The sequence below is a fragment of the Haliotis cracherodii genome, unplaced genomic scaffold (assembly GCF_022045235.1).
Source record: "Haliotis cracherodii isolate W230 unplaced genomic scaffold, xgHalCrac1.p SCAF_3, whole genome shotgun sequence".
In the NCBI taxonomy this organism is placed as follows: domain Eukaryota; kingdom Metazoa; phylum Mollusca; class Gastropoda; order Lepetellida; family Haliotidae; genus Haliotis; species Haliotis cracherodii.
In genome coordinates, this window is record NW_027266286.1 from 30,430,603 (window position 1) to 30,449,423 (window position 18,821).

The 18,821-nt window shown below is 42.2% G+C and overlaps 2 protein-coding genes across 2 annotated transcripts in view; both read right to left on the reverse strand.

Annotated features, from left to right (window-relative positions):
* LOC139474042 (neuroglobin-like) overlaps nt 1-17,781 on the reverse strand; it is a 57,691-nt gene extending 39,910 nt beyond the window's left edge. The window contains exon 1 of the mRNA XM_071256899.1: nt 17,730-17,781. The gene's annotated coding sequence lies outside the window, so the exon portion shown is untranslated. The remainder of the gene's footprint in view (nt 1-17,729) is intronic.
* LOC139475354 (golgin subfamily A member 6-like protein 2) lies at nt 31-2,150 on the reverse strand. The gene is made up of 5 exons (XM_071258579.1): nt 2,139-2,150; nt 927-1,226; nt 603-749; nt 257-557; nt 31-212 (listed from the first exon to the last, which is right to left on the reverse strand). The coding sequence occupies exons 1-5, from the start codon at nt 2,148-2,150 to the stop codon at nt 31-33; spliced, it is 942 nt and encodes a 313-aa protein (XP_071114680.1).
* Nucleotides 17,782-18,821: the final 1,040 nt, after the last annotated feature.

An 18,821-nucleotide genomic window follows, 5' to 3' on the forward strand; every position in this document is an offset into this window, starting at 1 on the left:
CTCCACCTTCTCCTGCTCCACCTCCACTTTCTACTCCTCGACCTTCTTGTCCCCTACCTTCTCCACCTTCTTCTCCCCACTTCTTCCTTCACCTTCTCCACCTCCTTCTTCTCCTCCTTCTCCACACCTCATCACCATCTCGTCCACCTTCTTCTCCCCCACCTCCTCCTCAACCTCCATCTCCTCATTAATCTCATCCACCTTCTTCTCCCCTTCACCGTTTCCACTCCTTCTATTCCACCTCCTTCTCTTTCACCTTCTCCTGCTTCACTTCCACCTTCTCCTCCTCCTCCACCTTCTGCTCCACCTCCTTCTTCTCCTACACCTTCTCCCCCTCCTTCTCCTCTACCTTCTTCTGCTTCACCTCCTTCTCCACTTCCTTCTTCTCCTCCACATTCTCCATCTCCTCCTCCATCTTCTCCTTTCCTCACCACCTTCTCTTCTACCTTCTCCTGCTCCACCTCATCCTCCACCTCCTTCTTTTGCCCCACCTTCTCCATCTCCTTCTTTTCCTCCACCTCCTTCTTTTCTTCCACCTTCTCCACTTCCTTCTCCATCTCCTTCTTTTCCTCCACCTTCTCCACCTCCTTCTTTTCCTCCACCTTCTCCACCTCCTCCTTTTCCTCTACCTTCTCCACATCCTTCTTTTGCTCTACCTTCTCCACCTCCTTCTTTTGCTCCATCTTCTCTACCTCCTTCTTTTCCTCCACCTTCTCCACATCCTTCTTTTTCTCCACTTTCTCCACCTCCTTCTTTTACTCCACCTTCTCCACCTCCTTCTTTTGCTCCATCTTCTCCATCTCCTTCTTTTTCTCCACTTTCTCCACCTCCTTCTTTTACTCCACCTTCTCCACCTCCTTCTTTTGCTCCATCTTCTCCACATCCTTCTTTTACTCCACCTTCTCCACCTCCTTCTTTTACTCCACCTTCTCCACCTCCTTCTTTTGCTCCATCTTCTCCACATCCTTCTTTTCCTCCACCTTCTCCACCTCCTTCTTTTGCTCCATCTTCTCCACATCCTTCTTTTCCTCCACCTTCTCCACCTCCTTCTTTTCCTCTACCTTCTCCACCTCCTTCTTTTGCTCCATCTTCTCCACCTCCTTCTTTTCCTCCACCATCTCCACCTCCTTCTTATGCCCCACCTTCTCCATCTCCTTCTTTTGCTCCATCTTCTCCACTTCCTTCTTCTCCTCCACCTTCTCCACATGCTTCTTCTCCTCAACCTTCTTCACCCTCTTTTCTCCTCAACCTTCTCCTCGTCCTCCACCTTCACCCGCTGTATCTCACCTTCTTCTCCACGTCTTACAAACTTCTTCCCCATCTCCTCCCTACCTCCACCTTCTTCTCCCCTCCACATTCTTATTCTCTTCCTCGCCTCTTCCTCGCCGTCCCCTCCTTTTCTCATCTGTCTTCTCCTTTTCCACCTCCTTCTCTTCTCCCTTTTCATCGTCTTCTAATTTTCTTACTCCTTCTTCTTCTCTTTTTGTTCTCCTCCTTATTCCTCTTCTTCGTCACGACCAGTTACTTAAGTTGTAGAGTTAAACATCTTACTCAAAAGACAGACAGACAGATTTATTTGTATAAGGCCATTTGACCCATTGTACAAAATACATTTACATTATATTTATCTAAGAGTTACCTAATTGATACTTTTGTGTGTGTTGAGAACACGTACATTAGTAATTTTGCAAAATTTATCATTGTATCGTTGTTGGAAAGGTTTTTTACTCAATATAACTCAGTAGTAATAGGGAAAAGATACAACATGTTCTATTCACTGGGCTTAATTACAGCGTGAAACCGATTGTATGAATGAAAAAAACACTGTTGCAAAAAGAAATTTACTGATTAATAAATTGTGGTAATTTGAAAGGTTAATCAATTATAAATGTTTATAAAACTCACTGAGCAAAATCAATTATGTTCGGTATCTGTAATCTCTTAAAGTATGGTCATCAATACAAATGACCGCTCGGCCTCCACATCAACTAATGTGGTATTCAGTGCACGTAAGTCAATGGCCCCATTGGGATCTCATTGGTTACCTCAGGCGAGATAGGAACAGGAAGTGACGTATGATCGGCTGATGACTATACAACTCACGGTCTCGAAGGAAAGCAATAGGAGACGATTATGACCAAATCCGACATCATTGGCCGCTGATAAGGAAGGTAACCATACACCAGTCCGGAACATGGAAATCCGAGGATACTACAATGAGACGAAAGCTAATCTTGTCCCTACTTGCCTTGTATTTTCTAATGAATACCACGTCTCAAGGAAATGGTAGGGTTTTCATGTGATTCAGATAATGCACAATGCAGACAATCAGATAATGAAATGCAGGCAGCGTTCTTCAGTGCTCCAGCGTAATAATCAAAGACACTACATCACATCACTTCACATACATACTGCAGGAAGTGTCTATATAGCCATTCCATTCTATTCGGATTTTTATAACGTCAATTACAGACAAACTAGGCAACCAAACCAAGATATAGGCAATCAAGGCAGCGCAAGAAACAAACGAACGCGAAAATGCCTATACAATCAAGGTAACGTAGCAAACGGTACAACTAGGCATGCCAAACCAAGGCACCATAAGCAACGCAAGCGTCCGAGAAAAACCAAGGTAATATCATCAAGATATGCACTTCATGAAAACAAAGGAAGAACGAGTACCGTAAGAACCCCATGAAAACGAAGGCTCCAGAGGCTATATTGTTAACGCAAGCACCCTTTTAAAACCAAGGCAAATATGATGAAGGCAAGCACCCCATAAAAACGAAGGCACCACAGACAACAATGGCAACACAAACACCCCATTAACACCATGGCAATATGATCAAGGCATGCACACCATAAAAAAAACAAGGCAAAATTATCAATGCATGTATCCCTTAAAAACCAAGGGAAAAGGATCAAGACATGCACCCCTAAAAATCAAGGCATGTATCCCTTAAAAACCAAGGCAAACTGATCAAGACATGCACCCCTTAAAAAACAAGGTAATCCGCAAAGACAACCAAGCGACTAACCAACTCAGTCATCCACCAAAAGCCAGCCAACATAGGCAACCTACTGACGCAACAGCCAGGCTACAATTGGTGTAACCCAGGAACCTCAGGAATATTGATAGGCTTCGTACCATTAAGTCGTAGTTACAAACATCATGTGAACCAAACACTCTTCACCTTTGGGTTTGATTTACGATGACAAAAAACATGGCTATTCCATTATTGACCAGATTTGTACACACACAAAAAGTTAAATGAGAAGAAACGAGGTCCCAAGAAATCGAAACTCAAAAGCCGTGACAATCTGTATAAACAGCCATTGATAATGTTGTGACGCTGTGACTGCCAGCCCCCACGGGCTTTGTTCCCCAACCTTCTGCACAGCTGCAGGGTGTTCTGACACGATTCCAACGACCGGGACAAGAACCCGTTATGCAATGACCGTTTTCTGTCTGGTAAGACTCGATAATGCCACACAAAAATTGGAACAAGGAGACTTAATGTCAACAGACTGATTAGGCGACGCCAGTCAGCTGGGATTAAATGCCACCTTGTACAGTATATATCATGGCGTGCCAGCTTAATATGGGATCCTAGAAGGGACATTCTCGCGTTATCACCGTTACAAAAACAAACAAAAAGGGTCAAACATAACCAAAACGCGACAAAACGACATTTGTAGCATTGTCTCTTTTTGAGTACTTGGTGTGACTTTTACCCAAGGGCAACAATGCGACAACGTGACATTTTTTCACCTTCAAATAATGTGAGAGGCAATCTCATTACAATCAGATCTAAGTTCTCGCTGCCGCTAAACAAAGATCTGAGGACATCCCATTACGGGTCACGTCAGAACGACCTTTCGCGAACTTTGACAGACCACTGAAACGACTAACAAGAAGTCGACATCAGCCAATTAGTACGCAGCTTTCTCGAGCTTTACGGCACTCGTTTCAACCTGACGACTTCTATTTCAGACTACGCTTGAAAAATATGATGACACAGTTCTCGTCAGAAAGACCTTTCGCAAACTTTGAACGACCAAAGAATTGACTAACAGGAAGTTCCACATTATCCAATCAGAAATCTTTCTCCAGCTTTACGGCAACAGTTTCAAAAGGTGATTCCATTTCAGATTAGGCTTGAAAAATATTTTGACACAGATCTCGATTTGAAAAAACTGAACAAAAGAAAAATCTTACGTAACGTAAGATTAGATAAAAATACTTCCCACGGGCTATGAAAAGCCTTTCGTTTCAAATGTTTATCCCATTGAAGCGAAAGACAGACGATGTCTGGCATTCAAAATCGTACAGCTGGTAACTGTCTTTCGAAATATCCCGTGTTCGCCTTTTCGAGGTTGTATGATTAGAAAACGTATTCCGACTGTTACTGTCCCGGTCTGGTAAGCGACGCTCTGAATGGTCGGTTGAAAGGTCGTTCTGACATGAACCGTATAGGATGGTCTCTTCGATCTTAGATCTGATTTGAATGAGATTGAAAGAATGGGGTTGGTCAGGATATGACGTAGCGCTTCCTTGGCGAAACCCACATCAATCAAAAGAGAAACTATTATGGATATTTCGATAAAAACAATATCTCCACTGATACAGTATACGTGGAATTGCTTCAAAATGTTCCTTTATTAATTATGTTTAAGAAACATGCCTCTCCCCCATGAGATGTCGGGTCACCTGAGTGGGCAGGCTCAGAGGTCCTTACTGACTTACTGTGCATTTAGACACCTACCTCTGCCATTTCAGATGTTGGAGACAGGGGGAACTTTCCATATAAAAATTACCGATGCAAAATAAATGAGTTGTACTCCATTTCTCTTTACGTCCAGAAATGGGGTACAACTCATTTATTTTGCATCGGTAATTTTTATATGGAAAGTTCCCCCTGTCCCCATATAGATAGATAGATAGATAGATAGATAGATAGATAGATAGATAGATAGATAGATAGATAGAAATTCTTTAGATGTATCAAAAGGTACGATAATCTTGGGAGGTCTTCAGAACGATTTCCTTGGAGATTTAACACGAACCAACTCCGTGTCTCTTTGTGTGACCATGCAGGTAGTTACATTATATTATGAGCGTTGGGAATTCTAGTGGCCTACCCTGCGACATTGCTACATGCATTCAATGCTTGCTACTGCCTGTAGTTATATCGAACCTAAGACACGCTAGGGAGGTGAAAATCAAACAGAATACTGGCGAAGGTAAATGAGGTGTGTTGATGTACGCTGATGTCAGCAATTCTGTGGACATAACCCAGCGCGAACATGAACAAAAGCCACAAAAAACATAATCATAAGAAATCTCTGCCAAAAGATGAGTTCATTGTACGATCCTTATCATGTGAGGAGCACGTGTTTATGGATCACAATCAACAAGTAATGATACGAGGTGTTCGCGAAAAGGTGAACGTATCCTGCCCCATTGCGGATTACGGTTAATCTTCGAGAAAGGGATTTGGTGCATTGTTATGGAGCTTTAGGAAATTTCCCCCAGCACAACCCCAGCTAACATCCCCAATACTTCATACAGCTCAAGGTGAAGCACGTTGACACTAGGGTTCGTCAAATCACCCTTTCTCCATATTTGAACTTTTCATCTGTGACAGAAAGCGTAAATCTTCTACTTCGTCGTGCACCTGGTGTTTCATTGGGGAACTGTTTAGTAACCATGGCAACTTAAAATTAGACAGCAAACGTAATGGCATTATTATCTCGATGGAATCTTGCGTCAGAAATAACGAGATTTAAGCTTGTTATTCAAATTAGAAAATGATCATTAACAGTGTCTTCGCCCATAGGGTACTGGGAACATCTAGCCGGTGATTGTATAATCTCAGGCTATATCCCCAACACGTACCGTGTGCATGAATCGTCACAGCAATGTTGACACAGCAATACCTGCGTTTCATTATTAACATTGGAGTGAACGGAGTGAACCGAGTCAACCGGTTAACCAAGTGTCATAGCTTTCTTATGACACCAATTTCGTATTAGGAAATATATTTTAATCAAGTTATTTCTGTAAACTAATATGACTATTCTTAAAGTAAATTCAATGAAGCTAACGCACAAACTGACCGCCTTACAAGATATTTCATGTTTCACATTTTCGGCTAAACACATGGTCACATGGTCATGGTCACTCCAGCTGTGAGCCAGTGGTCATTGTACAATTCTGACCAGCCAGGATGACACAAAGGGTCACTCTCTCAGGGAACCAGGGATAAATAAAACACATAAAATGCAACCTTAGTATAAAACAAAATGGCTGTCATGTGCATTGCTATAAACGCACAATTGTGAGGTGAAAAGGTGCTTTGTTGTCATTGTACCTTGTCTATTTACTGCATATAAAACGAGAAGAAAGTTCAGACTACCGCGTAGAACATCAATCAGAGATGCAAACTCATCATCAACTTGTATTATTGATTCTAAAACATCAATACGTTAAATGTCCCTGACGAATATACAGAATACAGAATGCCATCAATTCTTAGTTAATTATAATAATTAAAATATATAAATTAAAAACTACATAAATGAATCATTCAACTTTAAGGATGAAGTCAGAGTTTGGGTAGAGTATTGTATGAACGCGACGTTAAACCCGATTTCACCTCATATTACTAAACACATCAGGCCTGGAGAAAGATATGCAAAAACAGTACTTCTTTATGATAGTTCACAAATGGTCAAATCAATACATCTGAGACTTGTCTGGCATATCAGGTAAGTATCCAGCCTTCACCACACCTGTCGACGTTGTCGTGTAATCAGCAACTGTGACGGCGATATGGGTCGATGAGGTTTGCGGCAATAAAAAGACTCGGTAACGTCTCCCGTACCGACACACACTCTACCCACTACATAACGCCGTCTCGTGAGTCGCGGCGGATGTACATTATGTGATAGGGTCTTTGTCAAGTTCCCAGTGTTAGAGAAATGTCAGTATAACTTGATGTATACTCATCGACAAAAGATACGCAAATACATGTTGGTTAATATATGAAGTATTACTCACATTCAAGAGATATTAGATTGGTTCGATGCACAAAACAAAATACTGGTATGTTGTGCGAACCGACGCCCTTGAACGTATCCCATGTGACGTCATTTCCATGACTCTAGATGCACCATTTGTCTCGTGCAGGATCAGCGTGTAAAGTTTAGAAAACACGTGTAGCATATCTGATAAGAATAAAGACACGTGTCTGATTGTTAGTTTCGTCATTAATCGGTACACATCGGAAACATCTCTTCTTTACGTAAAATACGTCTCTTTATGTTTCTATGGTTCGCGTTTCTTTTGCCGGTGAGTATATATGGTATTCTATGTTATATCCCTGTTAGACAAACGCGTGTTTGATTCAACGCATAGCTAGTCACCTAATAAACCACTCTTACAGAGGGAACATTTATAATCGACAGGTAGATGGTTCACTGAGTGAGTGAGTGAATGAGAGAGGGAGTGAGTGACGAGCCAGCGAGCCAAAGTTCCGAAAGAAAACTCCTTAAACAAATCAATACCACGAAAAAGTAAACATCCATTATTGACGTTTATCCTCTCAAAAAACGCTACACTACAAAGTCATTATAATACAACTGCTCTAATGTATCACCATTGCTCTGACACGTGTCCGAGGTCAACTGTCTTCCAGTTGCCGCCTGTGTCCGCGGCCTGTCACACATTTGTCATCAGCTTATTGTGAGCCTGCAACAGCACTGAAGGAGCCCTCCCACTGGCCGAACATGAAGGCATACATGTGTCTGCCTGTAGCGCGTAACCCCGTTGTAACGCCACATGGTTCCTACAATGTCATTAATATGTTCATTAATAATTTAGAAAATAACGTGTCTGTCTGATTGTTCAAGAATTGATTCTTCATTTTCAGAATTTCCGATGTTGTCTGTGTTGTCTGAAGGTGCTTGTGTTGTCCGATACTGTCTTTGTTTCCTAATACTTATACTCAAAGGCTGAAAGTACTAAAGTATCATGTGAAGGATATATGGGTTACAGCGGAATTCCTTGATGCACACGACACCAGTATTACAGTGAGTGAGTTAATAGTTGGGTTTTTAACGCCGCGTTTAACAGTATTCCAGTTATATCACGAGGTGTCAGTTTGATGTGGGTGGAAAGCTCGAAGTGATGGAGGCCTCAGAAGTTTACTATTTCGGTGAAACCCACGAGCACAGTAAAAGGTGTCTGGTGCGCCCAAGGGACGCAACTCTTCACAGTGAATAGCGATACCACGCGAGTCCCACTAGTCTTCAGTTAGGACGGATGTGTTGAAAAATCAAGTGATGCTAAATATAACGTAAGCGTCGTCGTGGGATGGAGCAGCGCTTGGACTGAGCGTTCGATGGCTACCTTTCATTACGTCCCGATATCATTCATGAAAACAGGCAATCCTTCCTCATGAAGCCATCATACATGTCTTGGTGTACAGACAAACGGCAGTTCTGGATTTACTGCACCCTTCCCTGTCTTATGATTCGTCTTACTGTGCGATGTAATACGATGAGAGATACGCAGTCTCGTAGACTAGAATGAAACATGGACGTTGGACTGGGCTCATGTCCACCTAAACAAGAAGGCAGGCGATGGCTGACTTCTCACTGGTCCATGGTACTGAATGGAAACAAACTGCAAGCGAAGTGAAACGCGTTAACCCAGCTGGTGAACCAACAGTGCGACCAGTTTATAGTCTTAGTAATAATATTCGTCAAAAGCAATGTGATAGTTTCCTTACAACACAGTACAACCGTCAGCTATTATAGTACCTTCTGCTCAAGTTACGGTTATTCCAGTATTTTCTGGACCCATCTATATATGTGTTACAATCATATCCTATGACACTGACGGCGAAAGTACCCCGAAAGACGCACCAGGTGAAATTGCACATCCATTTTTAAATATATCACACGCAATCTACCAGATCTTTTTGGTTTACTTTTTCGATATATTTGTTCGAATAACAATCGCGTAACGTGGATTTTATAACCCTGTTATGTGCCCATGTATCGTCATGTCTTGCAATTTATATTAACATTTAGTTCCAGAAATATAGTTGAGAGTGATATTATTTAAAAATATGTATCCACAAAATATAAATAATAATATAAAATCCATATCGAGCCCAGAACAACGCTGAGACAATCTAGACTTACCACATCATTCTAGACTTTAATTGGGTTCATTTTGACTTATTGTCTAGGGTCTGGCTATGTCCTATTTGGCACTTGTATTCACCCGTGACCTTCAATACCACGTGGACGGAAAGGACACTCATAGAAAACAGTGGAGGTGTTGTCGGGAGGAAACACTTATATAAATTTGTTTGGTACTCTATTATCAAATACCATAAGGTTTCATTCCAAACTGAAGCATAAAAACAATAAATAATTGATATCGTTGTTGATTAGCCATTCCCGTGCTCCAGCCTCGAATGTTGTCCTGTCTTGTTACCTGCGGGATTTCTTCAAGATGAAAACTACTGCAGTTGTCTTACAATGATCCTTGAGATGAAGATGGTCATAATGAGTAAGCAAATGCACACCACCACCATCACCACCACCGTCAAGACAATCTACAACCCTACTGAAGGCCTCTGCCCATCCTTTGTAGGCACCTGGTAGATGCCGTTGTGATCTGAAATGTCCACTCTGAACGTCAGTAACATAACTTGCAAAATAGACTTAGTTTTTAGAAATGTTTTTGTTTGATTATACTTATGACGGCTGGCATTAGGCTCCGCAACAGCGTTGTCTACAAATCCAATAATGCCATTATTGCGGTATAGATCACGAAGTGGTAGTGTGTTGTAAAACATTGATGCGCGTCTCCGCCACTTTGTCGTATCTTCCTGTCTGAAGTGCACACCAAAATGGCCTTGGTTCAAATCAATGATTCCATTGACCCCACACAAAACAAACCCAGGCGTGCGACAGATACATGACCTAGCCATGTGTGTTTCTATAGCACATCGTCTGTCATTGTCTTTCTTTTGGGCAGGCAAGGTCGCTTGTACCAAAGAGTTAAGGCTTATGGAATTTTATAACACGGCTAGGGAGAGGTAATATATTTAGATGAGATACCTGGGGAGACTGAATTGGTTTTGTTTTAGGTTACACACAACCAAATGTTTTCCCATAGACTTCTATAGTAACGTTATATATATTTTTAAATAACTAAGCATTCAACAGCTATTACCTGTACGTGTATGCACAGTTTGGCCTTAGAGCAGCAATAAAAACATAAAAAATGACTAGCTTAGCCAGCTCCTTTTCCGAGTACAGGAAGCTAAACACTCCACCCCCAGTTTCGCACCAAATGTCACCTACTTGAAAATAGCTGTGGTCACATTCAGCATAAGTCATCATGTTGAAAAAAAACAGTACTAAATATAGAAAAACATGGTCAGTTTTAATAACTGGATGGATGTACATTTGAAAGACATAAAAATCTTACAGAATATCCTCCAATCACAGCCTGCAGATATCTCTCGATCTGCACTGAAGGCTCCCTAAGAAAACCGCACTGTCCCAACTGGTACTGATTTGGTGTAGTAGAAGCTTTAAGCGTACTGTATACAACTGTTGGACTGGGTAGTCATGGCCTTGTTTTGTAGGACAGCGTAGGCGGGTGTCCAGCTATATAGCGTTCAAGGACTAACGTCTGTATTGATTAATCGTCGACGGACGCGGATCTGATAAGGGCAAATCGGAAATAATGGCACATCAACGGCAGGACAAATTAACTTTATAAACGACCATACATCATTGATACACACCCACGTAGTTCCATCCATGACCATATCATCCTCGTTATTCAGGGTACTAAATCTCCATTTTTATGAGGATAAATACCCTGAACCCATCAAAGCTTCGTTTCTGAAGTGATGATCCGAGTTTGAATACGTCTTCAGCAACCCTTGCTCGTCGTAAAAGGCGACTACGCTTGTCGAAGGGGAGACTAACCGGATCGAGAGTACATTATGGAGTGTACCTTCCAAGCACTGCTTAATGCAAACCAGCTTTATATTATTGTACTATTTTTAGGATCAAATGGTTTTTGTACCCCTAAGTCTTTGTTTTACAATCAACGTGTTGTACTGGTAGTTATAACATTGGTGCATAAAGGAAATTACATTATGACGCATGTAGGTCACATGGTCCTGCCTTTGGATATCGTTCTATGGCTTCCTTTAATTGAGGAATCCTTTAGTGATTCGGCGTCACATTAGGTCCCCGGTATTCGCGCTTGTATTGGTCCCCGGTACTCCACGCTCGCACAGGTCCCCGGTATTCACGCTTGTATTGGTCCCCGGTATTCACGCTCGTACAGGTCCCCGGTATTCCACGCTTGTATTGGTCCCCGATACTCCGCGCTTGTATTGGTCCCCGATACCCCGCGCTTGTATTGGTCCCCGGTGTTCCATGCTTGTATTGGTCCCCGGTACTCCACGCTTGTATTGCTCCCCGAGGACTCCACGCTTGTACAGGTCCTCGGTATTCCACGCTTGTATTGGTCCCCGGTACTCCACGCTTGTATTGCTCCCCGAGGACTCCACGCTTGTACAGGTCCTCGGTATTCCACGCTTGTATTGGTCCCCGATACTCCGCGCTTGTATTGGTCCCCGGTATTCCACGCTTGTATTGGTCCCCGGTGATCCACGCTTGTATTGGTCCCCGGTACTCCACGCTTGTATTGGTCCCCGGTACTCAACGCTTGTATTGGTCCCCGGTACTCCACGCTTGTATTGGTCCCCGGTACTCCACGCTTGTATAGGTCCTCGGTACTCCACGCTTGTATTGGTCCCCGGTACTCCACGCTTGTATTGGTCCAAAGTACTCCACGCTTGTATTTGTCCCCGGTACTCCACGCTTGTATTGGTCCTCGGTACTCCACGCTTGTATTGGTCCCCGGTACTCCACGCTTGTATTGGTCCCAAGTACTCCACGCTTGTATTTGTCCCCGGTACTCCACGCTTGTATTGGTCCCCGGTACTCCACGCTTGTATTGGTCCCTGGTACTCCACGCTTGTATAGGTCTCCCGGTACTCCACGCTTGTATAGGTCCCCGGTACTCCACGTTTGTATTGGTCCCCGGTACTCCACGCTTGTATTGGTCCCCGGTACTCCACGCTTGTATAGGTCCCTGGTACTCCACGCTTGTATAGGTCCCCGGTACTCCACGCTTGTATAGGTCCCCAGTACTCCACTTGCTGCATTAATCTTCTTAATGTTTCAGAGAAGAAAATATAAAATAAAATAATAAATTGGGGCGTTGTATACATGAGATAATTCCTATCATTTTCACTGTTGTTTTGCTGTGTTGTATGGTTTGTTGTATGGAGATGCTGCGAGATGTGACGAGTGACTGGCCTGTAAGGTTGTGTTGTGTTTCGTATTGTCGGGTTTAATCGTATGTGTATTGTTTAGTTGGGAGTGTGTATATGCGACAGTGGTTTGTTACTTTGTTTGTGTCCTTTTACTTGGTTGATACTTCTATTTGTGGAAGTGGGAAAGGGTGTGGTTGCGGCTGAGGGCGTGGTTGATAATGCAGATAAGGGAGTTGGTATGGATGCGGAAATGGGTACAGATGGAGATATGTTTGAGAAATAGGGTGTGGGTGAGGGTACTGTGTGACGGTGTGGCTGAGGGTACTGTGTGACGGTGTGGCTGAGGGTACTGTGTGACGGTGTGGCTGAGGGTACTGTGTGACGGTGTGGCTGAGGGTACGGATGTGATTGAGCGGTTGTCAATGAGGGTTTGGATGTGTTTGAAAGAGCGGGTGTGTTTGAATGGTTTGAGTAAGCTGCTGTGAGTGAAGGACTGGATGTGGGAATGGATGTGGTTGTGTGTATATAGGATGCTTGTACGGGGGATATCATGATTATTATTATTAAATGTGGTGTGTATCATATATAACATTGTTTTATGAGTCTTTTAGAGTCTCGTAGGCCATTTTGACTGGCTGCTGAGTTTTTTTTACATTCGTGCCTTGTCATTTTATATGCACAGCGGCTGACACTATAATAAGATATTCTCCTTCTTCTCCTTCCTCTCTGTATTGGTCCACGGTACACCATGCTTGTATTGGCCCACGGTACTCCACACTTGTATTACGAACAACTAAGAAATATCGTGGTGTCGTACTGTGTTATAACCCTTACAAGTAACTGAGCATGAATCCTTTGTATCCTTATCAAACGGACACACACACACACACACACACACACACACACACACACACACACACACACACACACACACACTAAACACGTAAGTGTCCGCCAACAGGCAATGAAAAAGGCAGTTCTAGTCGATACTTCGCGTCATGGTTAATTTCACTCAGGGAGCAAGTTAATTATTATTAACACAGAAGAGTGTCTCATTTGGAGTCATGTGCTGATCCAAAATACTTTTCGATGCAAGGACGCAAATATTTTTGCTATAGATCGCCAGTACATGTTTGGTGAGTGAGTGAGTGAGGTGGTTTTTTTTAACAGTATTCCAGTTATATCACGGTGTGTCAGCTTAATGTGGGAGGAAAGCCCAAAGTGATGCAGGTCTCAGACGTTTACCACTTCGGTGAAACCCACGAGCACGGGTATGGTGCTGACAAACCTAGAAACATAATTGGGGCGAACCGGGATTCGAACCCACAATCATAGGTTTCTGGTGTTCCCAAGGGGCGTAACTCTGCACAGCGAATCGCGGCGCCTTAGACGGCTGGGCCACCCGTGCCCCCAGTACATGTTTGGGTTACAGCATCTGGTTCCCACTATTCGCATCTAACGAGTATTGTTTCACGCCGTTTTCAGCAATAGTCCAGCAATATCACGGCGGGGGACACCAGAAATGAGCTTCATACATTGTACCCATGTGGGAATTCGAACCCGTGTCTTCGGCGTGACAAGTGAACGCTTTAACCACTAGGCTACCCCACCGTCCCTGTCTATAACGAATACTTGGGTATTGGCCTATTACGAAATTAACTATCAGCAGAAATTCGTGTGAATAACTTGTCAGAAATAACTGAGCTTAACAGTACCGATCCTGTACTGTAAAACAATTTCATGTTCATTTTTGGTTTGTTTGTTGTTTAACGCCGCACTCAGCAATATTCCAGCTATGTGACGGCGGTCTGTAAATAATCTGCCTGTCCACACAATCCAGTGATTGACATCGTGAGCATCAATCAACGGAATAGGGAGAAGATGACATGCATCAATCAAGTCGGCGAGCAGGACCACCTGGGGGTGCTGGGGGGACATTGTAGCCCGGGTCCCCACGGGACACCAAGGAATATAAATGCATCACCACTGTTCAAAATCATGCTTGCCAAATTTCTTGCATTTGGTAATGAGACTCCAAATTTAGAAGTGGGAGGTGACATAGACTGGGCTTTGCCTTTCACAAAACTAAAACTAAAAGAAGACATTTTACATTTTGGTGAAAGTTACAGTCGGTAACCCAAAGCGGAATATTTAGTGATACAAACAGATGGTCAGTAAGATTTGGTCGCAGTGTCGTATATATTAATAAGTTTCGATGTGGAACTTTTCCATTAGCAACTGAATTGGGTAGGTCTTCTCGCCCTGTAATTCACTCTGGAGAACGAATTTGAGAATTCTGCACCTTTCCACAGAGCGATCTTAGCGCTACGATTGTCGGAAGTCAGTGTTAAAGAATAGGAGTTACGATCAACTTAGCGCTAAGATCACTTTGTGGAACGGGGCCCAGACCCGTGAAGATCAGAGTTAGAATTGGTCTTCTGCAACCAATGCTTGTCGTAAGTGGCGACTAACGGGATCGGATGGCCACACTGCTGATATTACGATAAGCGACCGTTTCGTGTTTACTATATTTCTTGGATTGACTAACCTGTATGAAGTGCTATGACAACGCGATCATGTCATGTCCTGGGAAGAACATTTGCCCCCGATTCTGTATTACCGCTAAGGTAGGAGGAACTGTCCTAGGATTGAACGAGCAAGAGAGCGGACAAGACACATGTTTAAGGAAATTGTTGTATTTTATGTACTAAGTCGCTAAGATTATCTAAGTTAAGTCAGCTTCCTGAATAGACACCCATCAAACTTGGGAGCGTAATAGATTTTCATAAATCAGTAAGACAGTGTACTTCACGACCAATTCATTGCGTAATATTACGGTGTAACATGTCCTGCTCACAACACTATAAAATCAACTGACAAGCGTTTCTTGTATGGACTCAACATTTACCATAAAACAACGACGACTATAAGAGTGCGTCCATAGTGAACCATGGCATGGCACAACGTGCGTCTGACAGTCTGTCCCGCCGTCAGTGCATGAAGTCACATGTCCACTTTCATAACATCTTCTTGTACATTTCGTTGTCTTTGCACTTTCTCATATACCACGGTTTATTGTTATTACGAGAAATAAATTATTCTGAATCTGATTCTGTCAATATGTCCAAATATGACATAACGTGAGTGGCAAGATCCGACGACTGACGTCGAAGCCACTATGTCCGTGAGTTTGATAGGCGACATACATAGTACGACTGTGATCGTCTATTAACAGCTGACGTATGCGAACATATGCTGGACATAAACACCATAAAAAGCTAAAATGGCAGTTCTTATTGTAGGTAGTAGTGTGGTAAGACACAATACTTTTCAAAAAGCTCTATCTCCACAGTTCGTGACATTAAGTGTACATTCAGTGAATATTTAGTGTACATTCCGTAAATATTTAGTGTACATTCAGTGGACATTTAGCGTACATTCAGTGGACATTTAGTGAATATTTAGTGTATATTTAGTTACATTCAGTGTATGTTTAGTGTACATTCAGTGTATATTTAGTGTATATTCAGTGTACATTTAGTGTCCATTCAGTGTATATTTAGTGTACATTTAGTGTACATTCAGTGAATATTTAGCGTGCATTCAGTGTTTATTTACTGTACATTTAGTGCATATTTAGTGTACATTCAGTGTACATTTAGTGTATATTCAGTAAACATTTAGTGTCCATTCAGTTTATATCTAGTGTACATTTAGTGTACATTCAGTGAATATTTAGCGTACATTTAGCCAATATTTAATGTACATTTAGTGTACATTTAGTTTTAATTAGTGTACATTCGGTGTACTTTGAATATACATTCGGCCTATCCTGCCTTTCTTTAAAAACAGTTTGACTTGTACATTCTGATTATAAAATGATGCTATCCGTGTTAAGTATTTAATGATATACTAGAAAATATAGCTGTTGGGCCATCAATTGCTACCCAAACCTGACAGACAAAAACTGATATTCTATCAACATTCTATCAAATATTAACATCTTTTAAGAAAAAAATCTAAATCTTTTAGTCGAAAACAATCAATGTTGGTATTTCTAAAAATGAATCGCCCTTCTTTCTGGAAAGAACAACTATTCAACTAAGGTCTTGTATTCAACACGAGAATATTATAATAAGACATTTAATTTGAGGTTGATAGCACACAGTATTAGCGTAATAAAACACGTGTCTGAAGGCGCTTTCAAGAATAAACCGCGCATGTCATATATACCTATATAGCTCACCACTAAAATAACCTTGATGTAGATAAGCACGTAGAATTTATACTGAGCACTCCGTCCTCCTTACTCTTGAGGACAGTGAAAGTATTTGATGTTAATCGATATTGTGTTATTTATTTTATTTTCAAAGATACTCTATAGCTACTTCCATTATACCTGTACAACGTGCACAGACAGCGAGGAGATCGTACGGACGTAGAACCCGGTTTGCCCTAGTGCACCTCGGTTGACGTGGTGGTGTCGATCGTAGTGTTATGTTTTACCTTCTCGTAGATTTAACATCAGACACATTAGGGATTAACTATTTCGTATCCGATAATCAACTGGTATTGTCAAATCTACCCACACACTGAGATTGTAAACAAAGGAACCTGATGACTATCATTCGATTATTTCTACCTGTAGATAGATGCTTTGTTACTATCGGTGATAATCAATCTATACACAGATATGATCATTTGGTATATATATATTCCTGCTTATATTGCAAATTATAATACAAATTATATTCTCGGGGTGGGGGGATTTTGTATGGAGACTAAGCATTATTTTTCAGATACCACTGCATACTTGCAACAATGTAATTTTTGAGGCAGGCAATTTCCTTTTTTTCCAATAGACTGAAGCATAATTTATTAAAGGTATAATCTCGGACAATGTCTCTCTTTTTTATAAAATCCCAACACCCCAACACCCTTCTTTACTTATTTACGACAAAGAGTTTGAAGTTGTATGTGTGCACCCAGCTTCAGGTAGTTTCATCCATATACGTGGACTCTGTTTAGTTACACGTCCCTTGTTGTCATACAAGGTCACATACAGGGAGTCACAATACTGTAGCCGATTTGGGAATCAAACCCGGACGTTCTTACTGACATGTAAACACGTGACTATGTCACGGTTGGAATGAAGGCGATCATGTGTACGAGTTCCAAGGGATACCTTACCCCAAACGTTCGCCTGCAAAGATCAGGCCTGACTATCTTTTTACAACACATCCACTTCGAACATATTTACAACTACCAATTTCCATGAACAAGCTATGGCTTTGGTATCAGATTGCAAATCATAAAGTAAGCTGTTTAAAAAAGACTACCTACCTGTCTCTGATGAGAGCTGAATCTTCTTCATGCTGTCGTCTGCCTAGTTTCGTGTCGTCTGCTCGCACAGCAGAAACACAAATCCAGATCCGAAGCCACGGTCGATATCTGACAGCACGGCGTGGAACTGTGTATACGCACGTCTTGCAGCAATGTAGTCAGGAATCTCCACGAGATGCAGGTCTATTCCAGGTGGAGGTATACCTATATACGCCCCTGCTTCGCTGTGCAGGTATAAACACATTTTCGTGTCGACTCGATAATCTCCGTGATTGCTTCGTACACCGATGACGAACCTAGATTGACTTGGTAGCATTCCGGTACATACCGGTTCCAGTGTACTTCATGCTTTTAATTATTGTCGAATATGTTTAAGAAGGGGTGTTTAAAAATGTGCGATCTGTCTTATTGTTGTGACTGTAGCGGACACTGCTCCGATCAAACGTTGGTTTGTCTGATCCAATAACTGACATAGCTGTTAAATTGCACTCATTCCAACTAATAGGCAACCCGTGAAGATCCGGGTTAAAATAGGTCTTCCGCAACCCACGCTTGTCGTAAAAGGCGACTATGCTTGTCGTAAGAAGCGACTAACGGGATCGGGTAGTCAGGCTCGGTGACTTTGTTGATGCATGTCATCGTATCCCAGTTGCGTCGATAGATGCTCATGATATTAATCACTGTATTTTCTGGTCCAGACTCGATTATTTACAGACCGCCGTCATACAGCTGTAAAATTGCCGTGTGCGGCGTTAAACAACAAACAAATATGCATCTTGAAGTCTGTCAACTCTTCGGACGACACAGGCAACGAGGCCGTCTGTCAGATCTACTTAGAAGCATCTATGTCGCTCACCGCTCACTTTCTCACAGTTGTGTTGATTATTTCAGTATTGTTGGGTCCACGCTAATCGCCAAATTGCAAGCAACACACATATGACTCTTCCTATACTTGTCCATCGGGGAATAGAGGCTCGTGAGTGTGGATGAAGAACTGATGACGGAGTTCACTACTACCAGCCACGCGTGTGGTCTATCAGTGTATCAGGCTCAAACTACTCCCCCTATTCTATATCCAATTCTTTGACATCA